The sequence below is a fragment of the Physeter macrocephalus genome, chromosome 20 (assembly GCF_002837175.3).
Source record: "Physeter macrocephalus isolate SW-GA chromosome 20, ASM283717v5, whole genome shotgun sequence".
In the NCBI taxonomy this organism is placed as follows: domain Eukaryota; kingdom Metazoa; phylum Chordata; class Mammalia; order Artiodactyla; family Physeteridae; genus Physeter; species Physeter macrocephalus.
This window is the reverse complement of record NC_041233.1, coordinates 99,476,839-99,495,367: the sequence shown is the minus strand read 5'-3', so window position 1 is coordinate 99,495,367 and position 18,529 is coordinate 99,476,839. Positions and strand designations below refer to the sequence as shown.

At 40.6% G+C, this 18,529-nt stretch overlaps 1 protein-coding gene across 11 annotated transcripts in view; it reads left to right on the top strand.

Annotated features, from left to right (window-relative positions):
- Window positions 1-18,529, top strand: part of DLC1 (DLC1 Rho GTPase activating protein) — a 415,897-nt gene that overhangs the window by 258,284 nt on the left and 139,084 nt on the right. The window contains exon 6 of one of the 11 annotated variants that reach the window (XM_028481733.2): window positions 13,629-14,454. The exons of the other annotated variants lie outside the window; for them this stretch is intronic. Coding sequence (XP_028337534.1) covers window positions 13,629-13,735 — 107 coding nt within the window. The 3' untranslated portion in view covers window positions 13,736-14,454. Of the gene's footprint in view, window positions 1-13,628; window positions 14,455-18,529 lie in introns of those variants that run through there. 11 annotated transcript variants of the gene reach the window in all.

Below are 18,529 nucleotides of genomic sequence, written 5' to 3'. Positions count from 1 at the left end.
AAACACGGAAATCTGGATGCTCATCCCAGCAGGCTGCAACTGGAAAAGACAGCCTGCCCTTGAGTGTGTAGGAAGAGTGTCCTGATTTATATCCACATGTCTGTTAAGGCTCAGGACTAGTCACTTCTCATTTTTACATTCACCGTTTCCCTTCTTGCTATTCTTTCCAAGAACTTTTTGTTTATTTTTTCATTATTATTTTCCTGGGGGCCGGCGGGTTGGGGGAGTGGGATTCCAGGTAGGCGACCACAGCATTCCAAGGAGATGAATGCACGTAGAAAGCCAGTGTATTTGTGTGATCTCAAAGTTGGTCTCCTAAATATTTGGTAGACTGCTTATATCCCTAAGCTGTTATGTTTTCAAGGATTTTTGCAAAAAGGATTTTGCAAATTAAAGGAAAGACCACATTCACCCAAACTTTAGATGGTTACTATAGTTAACATCTGGGCTGTGTCCTGACGTCAGGGTTGCAGTGATGAAGTCCAGATGTTATAACTTAACCATGTTTTTGTTACTCCTAAGCATCTGCTGCCTTTGTCTTTTTTTTTTTTTTTGTAGTTGTTTTTCAGACTCTAACTTCTCAATACATGATGGTATTAGAGAAGAGGGGGAAATGAAATTAGCATATGGCAGAGGCCCAGAGTAACAATTCCTCCTCTTTTTAAGCACACTTTCAGGCCATCACAGGATGTGCAGTGGGAAGACCGGCCCCAGGACCTGCTCAGATAAGGATATTTCTAGTCAGTTGTATTTTCAGTTAAAACAGGTTATGTGGTTTGTTAAGTCTTTTTAGGTTCAATATCATGTAGTAAGGAAACAGGAAAAAGAATAAAATCAATAATAAATATTCGAAATTTTTGGTAGTTGTCTTCTTTTAATCTGATGTTAGTTGTACGTATACACATACATGTACATCTGTAAGTATGTAAACACAACGCACACACGTGCACGCACGTAATATTTATTGTTCTAGAGGAGAACTCACACAAGAGCAACCACATTGGAGCAGATCCACATTACAATGAATGTCCCAGAGCAGTTTGGAAAAAGCATTGTTACTGTTACTCCCCGACAGGCACGCCCAGAAGTTCAGAAAATCCCCAAATAACAATGTCTTCCTTCAAAACTCATTTTAGCTCTGTATCCATTAATTTATCTATAATATTTGCCTGGCTCTTCATAACTTTAACTGATTTCACCTCTCATGCTAATGAATTCCATACGCATTCCGAACGCTTTCAGACTGGTGTTAATAGCTCAGCTTTGGTTTAACCTGAAACTATTCCCACCGTTTTCTGGGAGTTACCCCAAGTTCTGCTCTGCTATTGCAAGGTTTGAGGAGGGGATCATATGAGAGCTTCCCATTTCCCTCAGTCCTTCAGATGACTTTGTGTGAACATTTTATAGCTTCATGATGATGGACTGTAAGATATACGTGGTAGTTTAACAGTGAACCTATGTGGTCTATCCATGGTGAGATTACCTTTCTGGTTTCAGTTCTTTTTTTTTTTTTTTAATAGATCTTTATTGGAGTATAATTGCTTCACAATACTGTGTTGGTTTCTGTTGTACAACAAAATGAATCAGCCATATGCACACATATGTCCCCGTATCCCCTCCCTCTTGAGCCTCTCTCCCATCCTCTCTATCCCACCTCTCTAGGTCGTTGCAAAGCACCGAGGTGATCTCCCTGTGCTATGCGGCTGCTTCCAACCAGCTAACTATTTTACAGCTCTTGATCAAACTTACCTTTTCTTTGTGTAAATCCTGAGCCTCAATAGAAGTGTGCCTTTAGGGTTAAGACCTCTTCTTACTCCCAGTATTGTGCTATTACTGTTTGGTCAGACACCTTAGCAGGACAATTATAATGGGACCATTCTTTGGAGCATCACATAAAATGTTTGCTCACTTTTCTACATGATGAACCGTCACATATTTGAAAGCAAGACAAGAAAGATACCCTCTTATTTCCAGGGTATATCTCCTTAATTATGTCAGCATTTTCTTACTGGGAAGGGTTTCAGGGTCTCTTCTAGATGCTTCCTAGCTTTCTAGAAGCCCTGTGTAGTGAATAGGATACTCTCCATCTGCTCTGAGCAAGGTAGGATGTGGTAGGATTCTTTCCTTCCTTAGTCTAGGCCAGTGACAGTATTAATGTAATCTGTAATTGCTATATATTTATTCTTTGTCTTTTTATCACTTACATCATATTGATGGTTCATAATAAGCTTTGATCACCTATAAGCAAGAGGTCTTTTTAACAGGACACAGGATCCTCAAGCCTTTTCTCTTGTGCAGCAGGGTTTTGTTTTGTTTTGCTTTTTTCTTAATCTAAATATAGGGTTGGCCTATGTCCCAGTTAAATCTTATCTTTCTCACTTTACATACACCTCCCTTACCCATCATTCCAGCCTACTGAGATAATTTTGAGTCTTTATCTCTTCATATATTAGCTCTTTATTTTAGCTTTGTGACATCCATAGACTTTGTAAGCACGCCACTTGGAACTGATAATCAAGGATTTTTTATTTTATTTAACCAAAATGTTACTTAGGACAAGATCAATGACAAAATAAAGATTTTTCTCCATATTCATCCAGTTATCAATACTCTTAACAAAAGTCAGCTGCTTGGCCAAAATATGACTTTATCTAGTTGTTCCCAGCACCCATCCAGTCTGAAAGAACATCGTTAAAACTTTGTAAAATGCTTTGCTGAAATCAGGAGGCATGCCATTTCCCTGATCAAGTAGGCTAATAACTTTATAAAGTGGATTGTGTATTATTAAGAATTGCTTTTTCACCTAATTCTTTCATGTTTTTATATATATATATATATATATATATAAAAACATGAAAGAATTAGGTGAAAAAGCAATTCTTAATAATACACAATCCACTTTATAAAGTTATTAGCCTACTTGATCAGGGAAATGGCATGCCTCCTGATTTCAGCAAAGCATTTTACAAAGTTTTAACGATGTTCTTTCAGACTGGATGGGTGCTGGGAACAACTAGATAAAGTCATATTTTGGCCAAGCAGCTGACTTTTGTTAAGAGTATTGATAACTGGCAGGCTCAGCGGCCATGGCTCACGGGCCCAGCCGCTCCGCGGCATGTGGGATCTTCCCAGACCGGGGCACGAACCGTGTCCCCTGCATTGGCAGGGGGACTCCCAACCACTGCGCCACCAGGGAAGCCCATGTTTCAATATTTTTAACCCAACTATGTTATCTCTAATAATTATTATTGTACCTTTATTTGTATAGTGCTTTACACATTAAAAAAAAGCTTCAACATAAATCCCCCTCATGGAATCCCTTCAAAGATATTAAGGAAACATATGTTATTATCTCTATTTTTAAAATGAAGAAGCTTAGTCTCAGAGAGGTGGCTAGAATCCAGATCTTATTATTTTAAGCATAGTTTTCTTTCCATGATACCACAGCTGACAGGATTCAGTTGCATTCTATTTACATGGTAGGCGCTCAGTGAATATTTTTGATAGGATAGATAAATTTGTCCAAGAAGTCCTTGCATCCTAGGACTTTGCCTCAAAGCATTTTGCATTTAAAAGAAATGGAAAATTTCACAAAGAACAAAAATTAAATACTATATACTACCAAGAGGTACGGCAAAAAGGTCTAAACCTATACAGAAATAAAGTAAGTAATTTTTTAGAGGCAGTATAGTGATATTTGCAATGTTTAGAACTGTGTTTCCCAAATCCTGGCCTGCAGATTCGTGCCAATCCAAGCTGAAATTTCCAGTGACCTACAACAAAATGAGAAATGAGCGATTATTATGGACTGAATTGTGGCCCCTCCAAATTTATATTTTGAAGTCCTAACCCCCAGGACCTCAGAATTCAGTGACTGTATTTGGAGATAGGGCCTATAAAGAGGTAACTGAGATTAAATGAGGTCTAAAGGGCAGGGTCCTAATCTAGTAAGGCTAGTGTTTAGAAGAAGAGCAAGAGGCACCAGGAGAGCACACGCAGAGAGAAAAGGCCACGTGAGGACCCAGCTGGAAGGTGGCTGTGTCTACAGTCCAGAAGGACAGTCCTCAGCAGACACCAACCCTGCCAGCACCTTGACTTTAGATTCCCAGCCTCCAGAACTGTGAGGAAATAAATTTCTGTTGTTTAAGCCACCCAGTCTCTGGTATGCTGTTATGGCAGCCTGAGCAGACTAATACAGCAACATACTGAATTTTTGAAAGTATTAAATGCATTAATACTTTATTAAATTAATACTAAATCAGTATTAATTTTTAAGCATTCAATTTAAAGTCTTGTCCTTTATTCTGTCTTTAGTCTTTATTCCTTCTTGCTTTTTTGTTGTAGTAGAATATCCTAACTTTTATGAAATTATAGTGATCTAGAAGTTGTTTTGGGATTATGTGGATTAAGGCACTTACTTAAGGTAATAAAAATTAGCAATCAAATCCTGTGCCCACATAGTTTGGAAATTTCATTAGTCTGTGACTTCCCTAAGTGTACAAGTCATCGGAGGAGAACACATGAGTGAAGAAATGATGTTCTGTTGGCAAGCTGACTTCAGCCAGAGCTCTGAACTACAAAGAACTATCTAAGATATTTGCAGAAGCTTAATGAAGCACATGGGAACAATATTGTTCTGGCAGGGAGCAGTGATTACTTGGATCAGAAATGATCAAATCATAGTAAAGCAATAAAGAGGTAAAATGAATGGAACAGAGCCATTTGGTAGAACTTTATATGGAAACATTTATTCAACAGACACTTACTGATGCTCTCCCATGTGCCAGGCATTGTGCTGGACAATGGAGATACGACAATGAACATGGCATGCTCCATGTGCAAAAGGGTCTTACTGCCTACTACTCAAGTAGAGTGAAGGTAGAAATGGTAGAAGTAGTAGAAGTGGGCACAGTGTCCCAAAGCAATTCCAGGGAGAGACCCCAACCCAGCCTAGAGGGTCCTGGCAGGCAAAGATATTTCAGGGAGAGTGGATGACATGTAGAAAGACAAGAAACAGCCAGGTGTGTCAAGGAAGGGATGACATGAGTGGAGGCTTGTCATCTGGAGACATTTGTCTGATATGGAATAAGAGTGATAGACGGGGATTGTTTGGGATAGGAGAGAATTGGTTCCAGATATGTTTTGGTTTTCTGTTAATTGTTGCTTTTGTTATTTTGGTTTGGATTGTTTGTTTTTTAATCAGGATGAGAGAGACTTAAGCTGAAGGGGAAGTTGCCAGTTAAAGAGGATGAAGACGGGGAAGGAGGAAGAGGAAGGAAGGAAGAAAGGGAAGGAGGGAGGGAGGAAGGGGGGGAGGAAGGAAGGAAGGAAGGAAGAAATAGAAGTTGAAACTCTGAGAGAGGGATAAGAAAATGGTGAAAGCAAGAATTCTGAAGATGATGAAAAGCACAGGGGAGAAGAATCTTGGCTAGGAGAAGGGCACCCCTACCCTGAGACTAGTGGAAATGGGGTGGAGATCGTTGGGGTAAGAGATTACTTGGCAAGGAGTGTCTGGGGAGCTGACAGAGAGCGTAACTGATAGTCTCAACTTTCTTAATGCAGTTCAGGCAGTGCAATCTGCTAAAAATGGTTCAGAGCTTGAGATGAGTGGGAAGGTTTGGAGGAATCACTAAGGAGTGGAGAGGGAAAGGTCCAGGAATGAGGCAAGAGCCCCACTGAGGTTAGAGAGCTTGGAGTGGTAATGGCTCCTTGTCTGCAAAGCTATGGGATCTTCTCCAGCAGTAACTCACTATCGCAGGGAGGAAAAAGAAGGGGTGAATTGCAACTTTAATTCAATGTGGAGGTTTTTCTGGTTGAAGGCAGTAAGAAGCCAGGATTCCAGGGAATTGAGGGTGAGTGTCAGAGAGGAAGGAGTGAGTGGCTTACCCAGAGCCCAGCCGTGGAAGGAGAGAGATAAGATGGGAAGTTGATATCAGAATGAGGTATTGCAGCTGAGAACTTCTGAAGGAAGCCCTGTAGGGATAAAGCGACCCAGACTATGTCCAGTGATGGTCTTGGAATTGCAAGGTTACAGCACAGATGGGAATTGTAAGGTTGCAGTGTCTACAGGGACTTTGCCTCCTGGTGAGTCTGTCAGAGTTGGAGTGAAAGGGAAATGTATGAACTAAGGGCTAAAGTCTTCCATGAAGAAGGAGGAGCATCAAGAGAGTAGACTGATAGAGAGTTGGTGGCCTCAACTTCAAAAGAAGTGGGAGCATAAGGATTAGGAAACAGTAGTTCAGAGAGAACAGCTCTTCCTGCAAATAACTTCATGGGATATGGAAGCAAGAGAAAGCTGCAGGAGAAGAGGTGTGCTTCGGGGAGATCCAGGTCTCTAGTAGGAGCAGAAACTGCAGCAAACGGGGATATAAGAGAGTATGTTAACAGTTAAGTGAGGATGCTGATGATACGGGAACAAGAACTGGGAGGAGGATGAGAGCAAGGAGACAGGTGTGAGGAGATGCTGGGCAACACGATGTGAGAGGTGCTTCAGTTACCTATTGAGCCCCCCGCTCTGTGCAAATACAGCTGATAACCAAGACTAACCAGGTCCCCGCCTTCCTGGAGCTTCATTATCAGATGGTTTGCCTTTTGCTTCATAGCTAGAGGTGATAGAGAACAGAGGCATGGTCTCATGTGACTGCAAAACTACAGCTGAGTATTTACATGTTATTTACTAGATTTGCCATAAACAATATCCCACTAAGATGAATTGCAGACCAGAAAGAACATTTAACTTTGAGCAGTTTCAGGTAGGACCACGGGGCTAGTTACAATACTAACAAAATATTGCCTAGTTGGGTTAGAAAATTATTTTAGCACCATTGTTAGCCTTCAGCATTTGGTATTTAGCCTTGGAGGTAAAGCAGGTCTGTTTTTTGCACCTGTTTGAGTGTGCTCGTAACATGTCTTCACAGTCAGGCCTTCGCGCTGCATCGGGGCAGGCGCCGCTGTGGTTGTCCGAAGCAGTAGCGGGTGGCAATTAAAAGCCTGGATCTTGGAGGCCGACTTACGGGGCTTGAATCCCCATTCTGCCACTTACAACGTGGGTAGGTATGAGCAGGTTGCTTAGCCTCTCTGTGCCCTAGTGTCCCCGTCTGTGAAATGGGCATGATATTAACACATCTGCCACATAAGGTTGTTGTGAGGGTGAAAGGAGTCACTTTAATCAAAGCACTTAGAAAGCTTCCTGGCATATTCTCAGTGTTCTGTAAGTGTTAACAGTTATTGTAATTGCATACAGTGTGTCGCTCTTTTAAAAGGTGTTGTATCTTCTATAGTGGATCCTGCAGGGCAAAGTATTGGCTGTACTAGCTTTGCAATTATAATCCTGACCTAGTAGCAACCGTGCCAAATTGCACAAGCAGATAGTAATGTCTGGCAGTGCCTGAAGTTTGGACTGTTAATGGAACAACTGGAACTGACTTTTACTTGGCATCCAACCAAGTCATGAATCCTTGCCATCATTTCAGCCATATTTTTACCTCTTTTTCTCTCTACTTGCAGTGGTCTTGCATTAAATACTTAACTTTAAAAAAGCGATTTGCTTGCTTCTTTCTGGGCAGTAGGTGAAACTCCTTGCAACGTGGTTAAGGACATGGGATATCAGGATGGTATGCTCGTTAACAGAGGAGGCTGTCTCGGCCTGTGTTGATGAGAGACACTCAGTCTGGGTTTTGTTCATTATAGTTTTGCAATCAAGATCACTTCTAGGTGGGGCACTGTACTGACAACAAAACAGGAATGAACAGTATTTATGATCAAAATGATGGGATGCATCACCTTATGCACTGCTTTATTCATTCAGCAAATAATATAAATATGTGTCAGAGGCTGTGCTAGACCCTGGGACATAGCCCTTCTCCCCAGACTATCTCCAGATATTCAGACAGTACCTCAGATAAACGTGGTAAAGAAATGAGTGAGGCAGTGGTCTGCAGGTGAATGTTGGATGATGGAATGTGGTCATGTAAGACAGTCATAGTTTCCTAGGTATCTTTATTATGAATACTAGATTGAGGTCAGCCTCTGTCTGTGGACTCTTCATTCAATAAGATTTCTGAGTGGTCTTCATTTTCTAATGCTTTTGAAGCATCAGATTCTTCTATTTTAGACGAGATACACACACACACACACACACACACACACACACACACAATCCATAATGCTGCCATATGACTGAATCTACCCAGTAAAAGGAAGAACACTGTATAAGTTGAATTATCAATAACTTCACTCAACACTAAGGGCTGAGTGAAGTTATTGCCATCTTAATTTCTAATTCTCTCTTGGTCAAATCAGTCTTTTCTAAATAGTTACCTGAGAATCCTATAGAGAAAGAAAATCTAAGATATTTTAAAGGCATGCTTTCAGACTTTTGGAAAGAAAGTTATTTTTTTCTCCAAATGAAAACATATCATTAACCTCAATTCTTCCTTTTAATTTGCCAAAATCTAAGATATTTTAAAGGCATGCTTTCAGACTTTTGGAAAGAAAGTTATTTTTTTCTCCAAATGAAAACATATCATTAACCTCAATTCTTCCTTTTAATTTGCCATCATTGCAAATGGCCTCTAAAAATCTCAGTTCTGGGCAAAAGTTGTTACTGGACTCCTTAAACCTTTAGTATTTGGTATTTAGCCTTGGAGGTAAAGCAGGCTACTTTGCCTTCTCTAGTAATTGTGCTTTCTTAGGACCACTATAGCTTGTTTAAAGTGTTATTTAAAGCATTTTTAAATGTTTTACATCCACCTGAATAACTTCTGAAGATGGGGGCTGGAAATAACGTATATTTCCCTTTTTAAAAAAGTCCCTGAGACAATGATGTGGGTACATGAGCTTATTTAGGATGTGATTCCAGAAGCACAATGAAAGAATGAAGAGGAGAGATCAGTGAGGAACCAATACAGAGTTAATGAGCAGATTACTGCTGTGGGTGTGTGTTTCGGTTACCATCGCTGCAAAACCGCCCCAAACACAGCGGTGTAAAACAGTCATTAATGACGTTCCCAGAGTGTGTGGGTCAGGAGTTAGGATGAACACAGGGGCCTCGGCTTTACAAGATCTGGGGCCTCAGCTGGAAAGTTTCAAAGGCTGGTGGTTTTGATACTTGCGGTCACCTGGCACCTCGGCTGGGGCTCAACAGAGCACCTACACGTGGCCTCTTCATATATGACCTGGGCTTCCTCCCAGCAGGGTGACCTCAGGGCAGTCAGACTTCTTACCAGGTAGAACAGGGCCCCAAAACGAATGGCCCAGAGAACAAGGCCAAGCAGCATCACCCCTTCTGACCAAACCTTAGAAGTCACGCAGCCACATTCTGTGGGTCATAAGCAAGTGGTAATCTTGCCCCAATTCAAGGGGGTAGGGAGACTGGAGCTCAGCTCTCAATTAAAGTATGTCAAAAATTTCCAGCATTTTTTCTAAAATCAAAAAAATTCATCACAGTGTAGGCAACCATCTGTCTTCTTGACTGAAAGCATCAAAGGGAGGGGGAAAATGTGGGAGGGAATATGAATTAACAGATAATTAGAATATAATGTAACATACAGGTGATAAAAGACAGGTATGTACAAGGTATCGTAAGGTTGCAGAGGACTGGCACTTAGCTTGGTCATAAGAGTCAGAGAAGGTGGGTTAGAGTCAATCAGATGAAGAAAGGTAGGGAGGAGATTTCAAGTAGAAGAAGAAAAGCAATCGCTTGGTATGTGCAGTTTGGTGAAGTGGACCAGGGAAAGTGGCAGATGAAAGTGGAAACGGAAAGTCATGAAAAGTCTTGAATGTCACAAGAACAGGCAGGGACCTTATTTTTAGGCAGTGGAGAGTCATTAAGTGTCCCTGTAAGCATCCAGGGCAAAGACTACAAGAGCCTGCCTGAAGGAAGTTTAGCTGGCCTCCTCAGTAGGGGATGGATTTGATAAATATTTAGAAAGTAAAATACTACCTGGAATATTAACATTAATACTCGAGGGTGTGGAGTGGAGGAAAGAGAGAAGTCTAAATTTACCACCAGGTTCCTACCCTGGATGCTTGAAGGAATGGTGGTCCCAAGGAGATGAGGAATTTTGGAGGAGAAGCAGGTTAAGGAGGAAGACGTGAGTATGAGGTGCCTGTGACCATCCCGGTGCATATGGCCAGTGGTCAGGTGCATATCGGAGTCCAAACTGGAAAGAGAAGATGGGGCAGGAGATACCGATTTGGGAGTGATCAGCAGATAGGAAAAAATGAGGGAGTATAATAATCCATGGAAAGACGAGAGCAGCTTTTTTTGGTTCCAAGAATGCGGGTGTCGCTAATAACTTGAAGTACTTCACACCTGATCACCTCTATTTTCTTGACGATGAAGACAAAGGTATCTGTTGAGAGAAGATGGGGTCCAAATACTGAGAACAATTTGCAAAGCAGTGAACAAAGAGAAAACAAATATGGATCGTAGCACAGGAAAAAAAAAGTTTGCTCTTTTAGTACCATGCATGTTTTTGCCACTGTTCCTGATGTTAGCATGCCTTCTACTTGTACCCTGAAATTCTCACCCTGAGGCCAGTCACTACCTAGGCAACAACATTGCTAAAAACACGTTAGGGTCATACTCTCCATAATATCAGCACTCTAAAGTTGATTTCACTTTCTTTGGATTCTCACATATATTGAATCATCACTGAGCAAGAAAATCATTTACCATCTTCAAATTTAAGCCTTCACACATGGAAACACCTATCATGAAATGGAAAGGGATTTTTCTTTCCTTTTCCCTTGGTATTTAGTTTTCATTATTCCAAAATATCTCAACAATCTGTATTTGTGTGTCAGTAAAAGTTTCCAACAGATGATAGATACCAGGCTTCTCCTGTAAATCTTCATTGCTTTGCTTGAATCTGAACCACAAGGAATTCAGAGTATTGATGCCCTAGGAAAGATCTCTTTCCAAGAGGAGTTGGCAGGGGAACAGAATGTGTTTGAAGACCAAGAAGACAAGATGAACAAGCCTTTCTTTTGTCTGAGCACATGCTCACCTTCCTCAACAGACACAAACAGTATAATTACTGTCCTGTCAGGGTGCACAAGTTTTTGTTTTTGTTTTTGTTTTTTAATCTGTAAAAGGACTCCTAGTTAAAAGGGTTGAAAACCACTGGTTTAGATAATCCTAATCCATACGTAATCCACACATATCCATTCAGTGGCTTCAATTGCCTTCTCCAAGGACACTCCCATCAGCGCCCCTAAGGGAGACACAGGGGCAGATCTGAACCTTACCCCTGTTAATGAAGCATGGGAGACGACCAGAAGGCAAGCTGCTAAAGGAGGAATGAAAGGGACCAACAGCCTGGGAGAGTTCAAACCGGCTAATTGGCCCCTGAAAAATAGTGAGTGGTGTGCTAATGCCTCTTGTTTCCTAACAGCTCAGCAGGGTCCCCTAAGAAGGAGACCTCACCAACTGGGGGGGTGTGGTCACCAAGAGGGAGATTCTCCACCAGCAGCCTTTGTCCCTGTTGAAAAGACTGAGAGCTGCTCTTCACAGTGCTCCTTTGCCCTTTAGAGAACATGCGGGTGGCGGCGGGGGCGGGGGGGGGGGGCGGCGATGAAGAAGGAAAGGGAAAAAGCTTTTCTTCTGTTTTCTCTGCTACATCCATAGAGCCTCTTACCAAAATATTAATTTTCCAGATCTCTTCCTTTTATGGTCTACAGTTGAACCTGAGCTAGAATATAGAAACATATGAAAGGGTATAATGAGTTTGAAGACCAGGAACTGAGGAAAAAGAAACCAAAGGAAAAAGAAAAATGTACTCCAAATCAGGTTGGGAATTTTAGCCTGGGAAAACTTGTATGCAAGTGTGATAGTGTCTCCTGCTTGTTTGCGCGAAAGGTGTTTACCGTAGAAATTTGCATAATAATACTTCCTAAGTGACCTTAAGTTTTAACTGAAAGCCCTTCTCACATCTTGGGATAATATCTGAACATCTGCTTTTATTTCAGGTGAAGAGAAGTTCAAAGTGTGCATACAGGGACAATAGAAATCCGCAATTTGACCTCCCAAAGCCCCCTTGTGGAAGTGCAGTTTTTCACAACTAGACTTTGAGTCTGTGCAAGAATAACGTAGATGTAGAAAAGCCCCAGTGCTTTTCTCCTTTCCTTCCCAGCTGTCTGCCTCTCTCTCTCTCCTCATAGATTTATTTATCCCTTTTCTCTTCAGTCCCTTCTTTGGCCTTTCTTACCCTGTCTTTCTCAGCCTCCTGAATCCATTGAGAAGAGAGAGCCTAATAGTGTCCAAAACTATTCATGCCGAACCACCCTTACCTGCTGCCAGTGTGACAGTGTGAAGCCAACAGCCTGATCTATGCTGGTGATGTGCATATTCAGGAAAGGTTCAGATTGTGCACATCCGGGGGTTTTCCCCACCAGAGCAAAGATACTACGAAATTAAAGAGAGTGCCTCTATTTCCATTTAAATAAAAATCGGTCATGAATAACTTGGTTATCCAAAGTTGCTACAAAAAAAAAATTGCCAAGTGATTATTGTATCCTTTTCCTCCACCAACATTAAAAACATCTTAAGGAGGACTAGATGAACCATCACATGACTCAGGCAAAGGTCATTTTCCTGTTCCTTTGAACAACCAGCCCTTTCTGCGCCTTTGAATCTGGTTAAGCCCTTTACTTCTTTTAAAGCTTCTGTGGCTTAGAGGACACTATTATGGGAAAAGAGCAAGTCCAGTCTGGTAAACTGCACAGAGATCTACCCGGGTCTCCAGAAACATCTACTTCAAGTGAAATTTCCATAGTAGGCTGAAGTTTGTTCCTCTGGAAGTTTCCATAAAGGGCTAAGGAAAAAAGTCTCCCTAATCTTGTTCCCATGTGTCTAGTGTTCAGTTGAAGATTAAGATTATTTATGTTTAGAAAGCATTGCAGCCACTTAGATAGCTCTTAGTGGCCCGGGGGCTGGAGGGACGCGCTCATGTTTATCACTGGCACCAGAACAAGCGTTATAGAAATGCACGCTCCTTGGCTCGCCTCCCAAACTCTGCTTTCTCTCCGACTGACTTCAAGCCACTTTGTAAGTTGTTTTGTTGTTTGAGGAGAACATTTCTCTCTGGGTTACGATTCTGCAGGAGCCAATATTTTAACACTCTTCTTCTGGAAAACTTCCCATTTCTAATACTTCCCCTCATTGGATTCTTCTTTGAAGTAGAGAACATGGCACAGGCCTGAGATTACAGATCAGGATTGTTTCCCTCTTGAGGTTTGTGTGTGTGTGTGTGTGTGTGTGTGTGTGTGTGTGTGTGTGTGTGTGTGTGTTTCTGTGTCTGAGCTGGGTAATTGTTTCATTGGGTGCTTAGAATATGGTATAATGTTGGCCAGGATCCTGAATTCAGTCCTGGAACATTTCACACTGAGGAAGGCTGCTCTATGGCAACAGATCCAACTTAGGTCCCCAAACAATAGCAAATCATTTGGCAATTATGTGCCTGGGATCCGTTGGAGAGGATGGAATGGCAGACCCCAGTCTGGTCTTGCCCTACCTGCCTCCCTCTGTATAACCCAACCTTGACACCTGCTTCAGTTACCTTGGGCTTTTCAATGTTTCACACACATCTTATAGCAATTCCTATCTTTGTGCCTTTGCTCCACAGCATCCCAATACTGGAACATTCACCCCAGTCTTCTCCAAGGATTGAACATTAAGTCCTTAATCTCAGAAGCCTCCCCAGCCATCTGCACATCACAGCTACTCTTGTAGTTGTATCTTCACCACGAACGCTAGATAGGACGTGTGGAAATTCTTCTTTGTAGGTCAGAGATAAGAACCTATTGCTCTAGGTCGATGCACTCAAAGTCCTCCTGCCCAATCTCCATTTTATATAAAGAAGAAAGAGAAAAACCGAGTGGTTGTATATCCAGAACCCGACTTCCAGTCACACCACGTTGCCTAGTTTTGTTTTGACTTTCCAACCAGACTGTGCTCTGAAGGCACGGACCTGTCTTCCCTTCACTTAAACAGTCCCATACCTCCCAGCAGAGTGCAAGGCACACAGTAGGCTCAGCAAATGCCTGCTCAGCTTCTGAGGGTTCTGGAGAGGAACAGTTTTTATGAGCTTCCAGGAAATTAGGCTGATTCCAGTTGCTAACTGTATAACCCAGCGCCACGGTGGGGCAGCAGTGGCCCTGCTCAAGGGCTCCCAGCCAAGAGGACCCTTGGGAGCTGAAGTCCAGCCTGTCCTCAGATCTCCAAGCCTTGGAGGGGAGCATCTCCACCAGAGAAAGGGAAGCTTTTTTCTAGTTTGTTAAAAGGTACTAATACCTCAGTAAGCCACATACTTATGGGGCAGTGTCTCCTGAGAGGGCACATTTTCTAGTTTCCTTGATGGTTTTGTGTGGGTTAGCAGAGGTTCAAGTCTAACATAGGAAGAGGAAAGATGATCAGAATTAGTTTAGTGAGCTGATAGGTTTTAGTTTTATATTATCACAGAGTATATATAGAGAGATTTTTTTTTTAAGATTTCCTTTAAAAACATAAATTGCGGACTTCCCTGGTGGCACAGTGGTTAAGAATCCGCCTACCAATGCAGGGGACACGGGTTCGAGCCCTGGTCCGGGAAGATCCCACATGCCGTGGAGCAGCTAAGCCCATGCACCACAACTGCTGAGCCTGAGCTCTAGAGCCCGCGTGCCACAACTACTGAAGCCCACACACCTAGAGCCTGTGCTTCACAGCAAGAGAAGCCACCACAATGAGAAGCCCGTGCACCGCAGCGAAGAGTAGCCCCCGCTCACGGCAACTAGAGAAAAACCCACGTGCAACAACAAAGACCCAACACAGCCCCAAAAATAATTAATTAATTAATTAATTAATTTTAAAAAACACAAATTGCTTCTGTATACCAATATAAATACATGTGTTAGCATATGCATATTTAAACACACACACACACGCACACACACACACACACACACACACGAAGAACTTGATTTGGGGTAAAAATGAAAATACATGCAAACCTGAATGTTTAAGAGCATAGAGCTACCTGATATTTATTAACTTATTCCAGAGGATGTCAGAATGATACTTTTACCGGTTCATTTATTCATTCATTCATTCATTCTTCCAGCATATGTATTAGGTGCATACTGTTTAAAATTGATCAGTTATAACCCAGGAAGAGATGTGTGACTCTGACTGCTCCACTCTAGAAATACTATAAATATTTCTCCTGTGTGGTCAGAAACTCCAAGAAAATTTGAGAAATCTGAGCAATAGAAAGCTTTGTCCTCCCCTTGTACAGTGTGAGTGCCTCCACCCCTGGATCATTGTGCCTGGTTCTGTCCACTGTACTGCAAGTCCTTTGAACAATCAAAACACCTGAAAGGATGTAAGGGTTTCCGTATGAGGATAATTGGTATATAATCACGGAAGATTAGGGTTGGAAGGGACCTTGAAGCCATCTCAGCCATCAGTCTCTTCATTTCACAGAGAAAAAACTTGATATCTGAAAAGGCTCAATGCTTTGTATTTTATTTCTTATTTTAGAAAGGTCAAATTATTTTCAGAACCAACCACGTCTCCTTTATCCCCCTGACTCCTAGAAGCCAGGAACATCTAGCTATAGCTTTATTTTTCCAGAACCTAACAGTTCACCCGGGCAAGTAGTAAATTCTTTTAGAGAGAGATGAGATTGTAATATCAACCTCAGGTTGTATTTATTTCAATAAACTCATAATAAAAAGTAATAATTATTGCCCTGCACAAAATTTATGCTAAATATCTCTAATTAATTCTTTTGAATCCATCTCCAAAACACATACAATAAGGCTTACCTGGCTCAGAGTTGTAAAAGGAATACCGTCAGAGATTAATAAATTTTTAAAAATAATCCAAGAATCTGTGGTTTAATACACTCAAATGAATTACTATTTTTTTTTCCACTGGGGACATTATATAGGTAACTTCCTATGGATGTGGGCAAAGCAACTCTATGACAAGGTTGACAGCCTAATTAGGAGGTTGGGAACTTTAAGTTTTAATTCTATTTTCAACATCAATTTACAAAGAGGAGCAGACAATCTTATAATCACATTTCTCATTAGTTAAGGTATAATAATGTCATTCACTGATGGCAATCGACTGGAACTAAAGTTGTTACAAAGAACTGAAGTAACAAATATAATCCTTGAAGTTTACAGAAAATCAGGAATCTGCAACAATGTTAGAAAAGTGAATGAGACTTGAAGAGATTATATCCAAAGAAAGACTTACACACCTTGATTTTGCAGTATTTTCCACTGCTGGAACACCACAGTAGAGCCTGCCTTCTGCATTCTTTTAATCTTTAAGTAAATTAATGATTTCTTCTATTTTACATGGTGTAAAATGTTTTATGATAACAGAATATATTTTAGATTTACTATAAATAAATTATTCAAAATTTCAAAAATGGGTTCCATTTTAACGTCAGAAAATGGGTACTACCTTAATTGTAGGTTTTTAAATTTCACTTTACCTTTTACTGCTTCTTCCTGCTTTCTACTATTAGCGTTTTGTATAATAAGTATTCAAGGTTCTAGTCTTCAAACAATCCTTCTAAAAACTGTCAGCTATTTATAGTTCTTTCTCCTCTCTTTTGCTTTAATGGATGCTTTTAAACCTGTTAGAAATTAAAGGCCGCCATGGCTGAATGTGTACATGGCAATTTGTCCAAATTGACTTATTACTGTGGCCTGGTGGGTAATGATGAGCCATCTGGCTCCATTTCTTAGGAAATATCCTCCAAGAGAGTGATTTCTGGGAGAAGGTTTAATTATCTTTCAACTAAAAAAAAGACTCTAGTTATCCTCTGGGTTAAACCTATGGATTAATTACTGTTAAATTTCAGTTTAGGAGGATCTGTCCTTTAACATCTCATCTATTTCTACTGCACAAGAAAATTAACACAAATTAGCCCCAGATTGATATTTTTATACACAGGCTCAGAACATCACTCATTGAAGAAATTTATCATTCTGCAAAGATGAAAATGATAAGTTAGTTGAATATACAAATTTCCCTTTGGCCTTAAGCTTTGAGGGGAATGCAATACATTCTCCCCACATTTTCCTTATAGCTCCCAGAGAAAAGAGGTACCAGCTTTAGACCAGCATTTAGCTGTTATTACCTCATTTTATAAATGTAAATAAGGCCACCATTGTCTTTGGCCCATCGAATGTCACTCCGTAGTCAGAGACATTAGATACTGCATCTTCATCTGTAAAATTAGAGTAAAAGATAAAGTATACCTGTTCCTTTTATCGCCTCACTCCCGGCTTTTCATTACTAAATGGATATGCTTATAAAACTGCAAGCAACCTCAAACATGCTTTTATTATTAAATGCTGTATAAGATCCTATCACAATAAAAATGACCAGAAGATATCAGCTATCATGAGTAAATTGCCTGTTAATCAAATGTGTTATACACCCCTGTACAGCTTATTTATATGCTCGAAACACCTGACTTTCCTTTGGGGAAAACTATGGCTAATATGATGCAGCAAATGTTAAAATTACACAAATTAATCCATTTTTAAATGTTTTATTTTTATTGCTTTAAATCTGCTAAACCTTACCTTTTTTTTTTCTTTTTTAAAATTTTTATTGGGGTATAGCTGTTTACAGTGTTGTATTAATTTCAGGTGTACAGCAAAGTGAATCAATAATACATAATAGCAACTAGTTTTTTGAATTTTGAATTTTATTTTACTTATTTTTTTATACAGCAGGTTCTTATTAGTTATCCATTTTATACGTATTAGTGTATACATGTCAATACCAATCTCCCAGTTCATCACACCACCACCCCCACCTGCCACTGCTTTCCCCGCTTGGTGTCCATACCTTCATTCGCTACATCTGTGTCTCAGTTTCTGCCCTGCAAACTGTTTCATCTGTACCATTTTTCTAGGTTCCACATATATGTGTTAATATACGATATTTGTTTTTCTCTTTCTGACTTACTTCACTCTGTATGATAGTCTCTAGATCCATCCACGTCTCTACAAATGACCCAATTTCGTTCCTTTTTATGGCGGAGTAATATTCCATTGTATATATGTACCACATCTTCTTTATCCATTCGTCTGTCGATTGGCATTTAGGTTACTTCCATGACCTGGCTATTGTAAATAGTGCTGCAATACAGCTGCAGTGCAGCTGTAAATAGGGCTGCATTGGGGTGCATGTGTCTTTTTGAATTCTGGTTTTCTCTGGCTATATGCCCAGTGGTGGGATTGCTGGGTCACATGGTAATTCTATTTTTAGTTTTTTAAGAACCTCCTAGGTCTTCTGCCCATTTTTGGATTGGGTTGTTTGTTTCTTTAATTTTGAGCTCCATGAGCTGTTTATATATTTGGGAGATGAATCCTTTGTCCGTTGATTCGTTTGCAAATATTTTCTCCCATTCTGAGGGTTGTCTTTTTCTCTTGTTTATGGTTTCCTTTGCTGTGCAAAAGCTTTGAAGTTTCATCAGGTCCCATTTGTTTATTTTTGTTTTTATTTCCATTA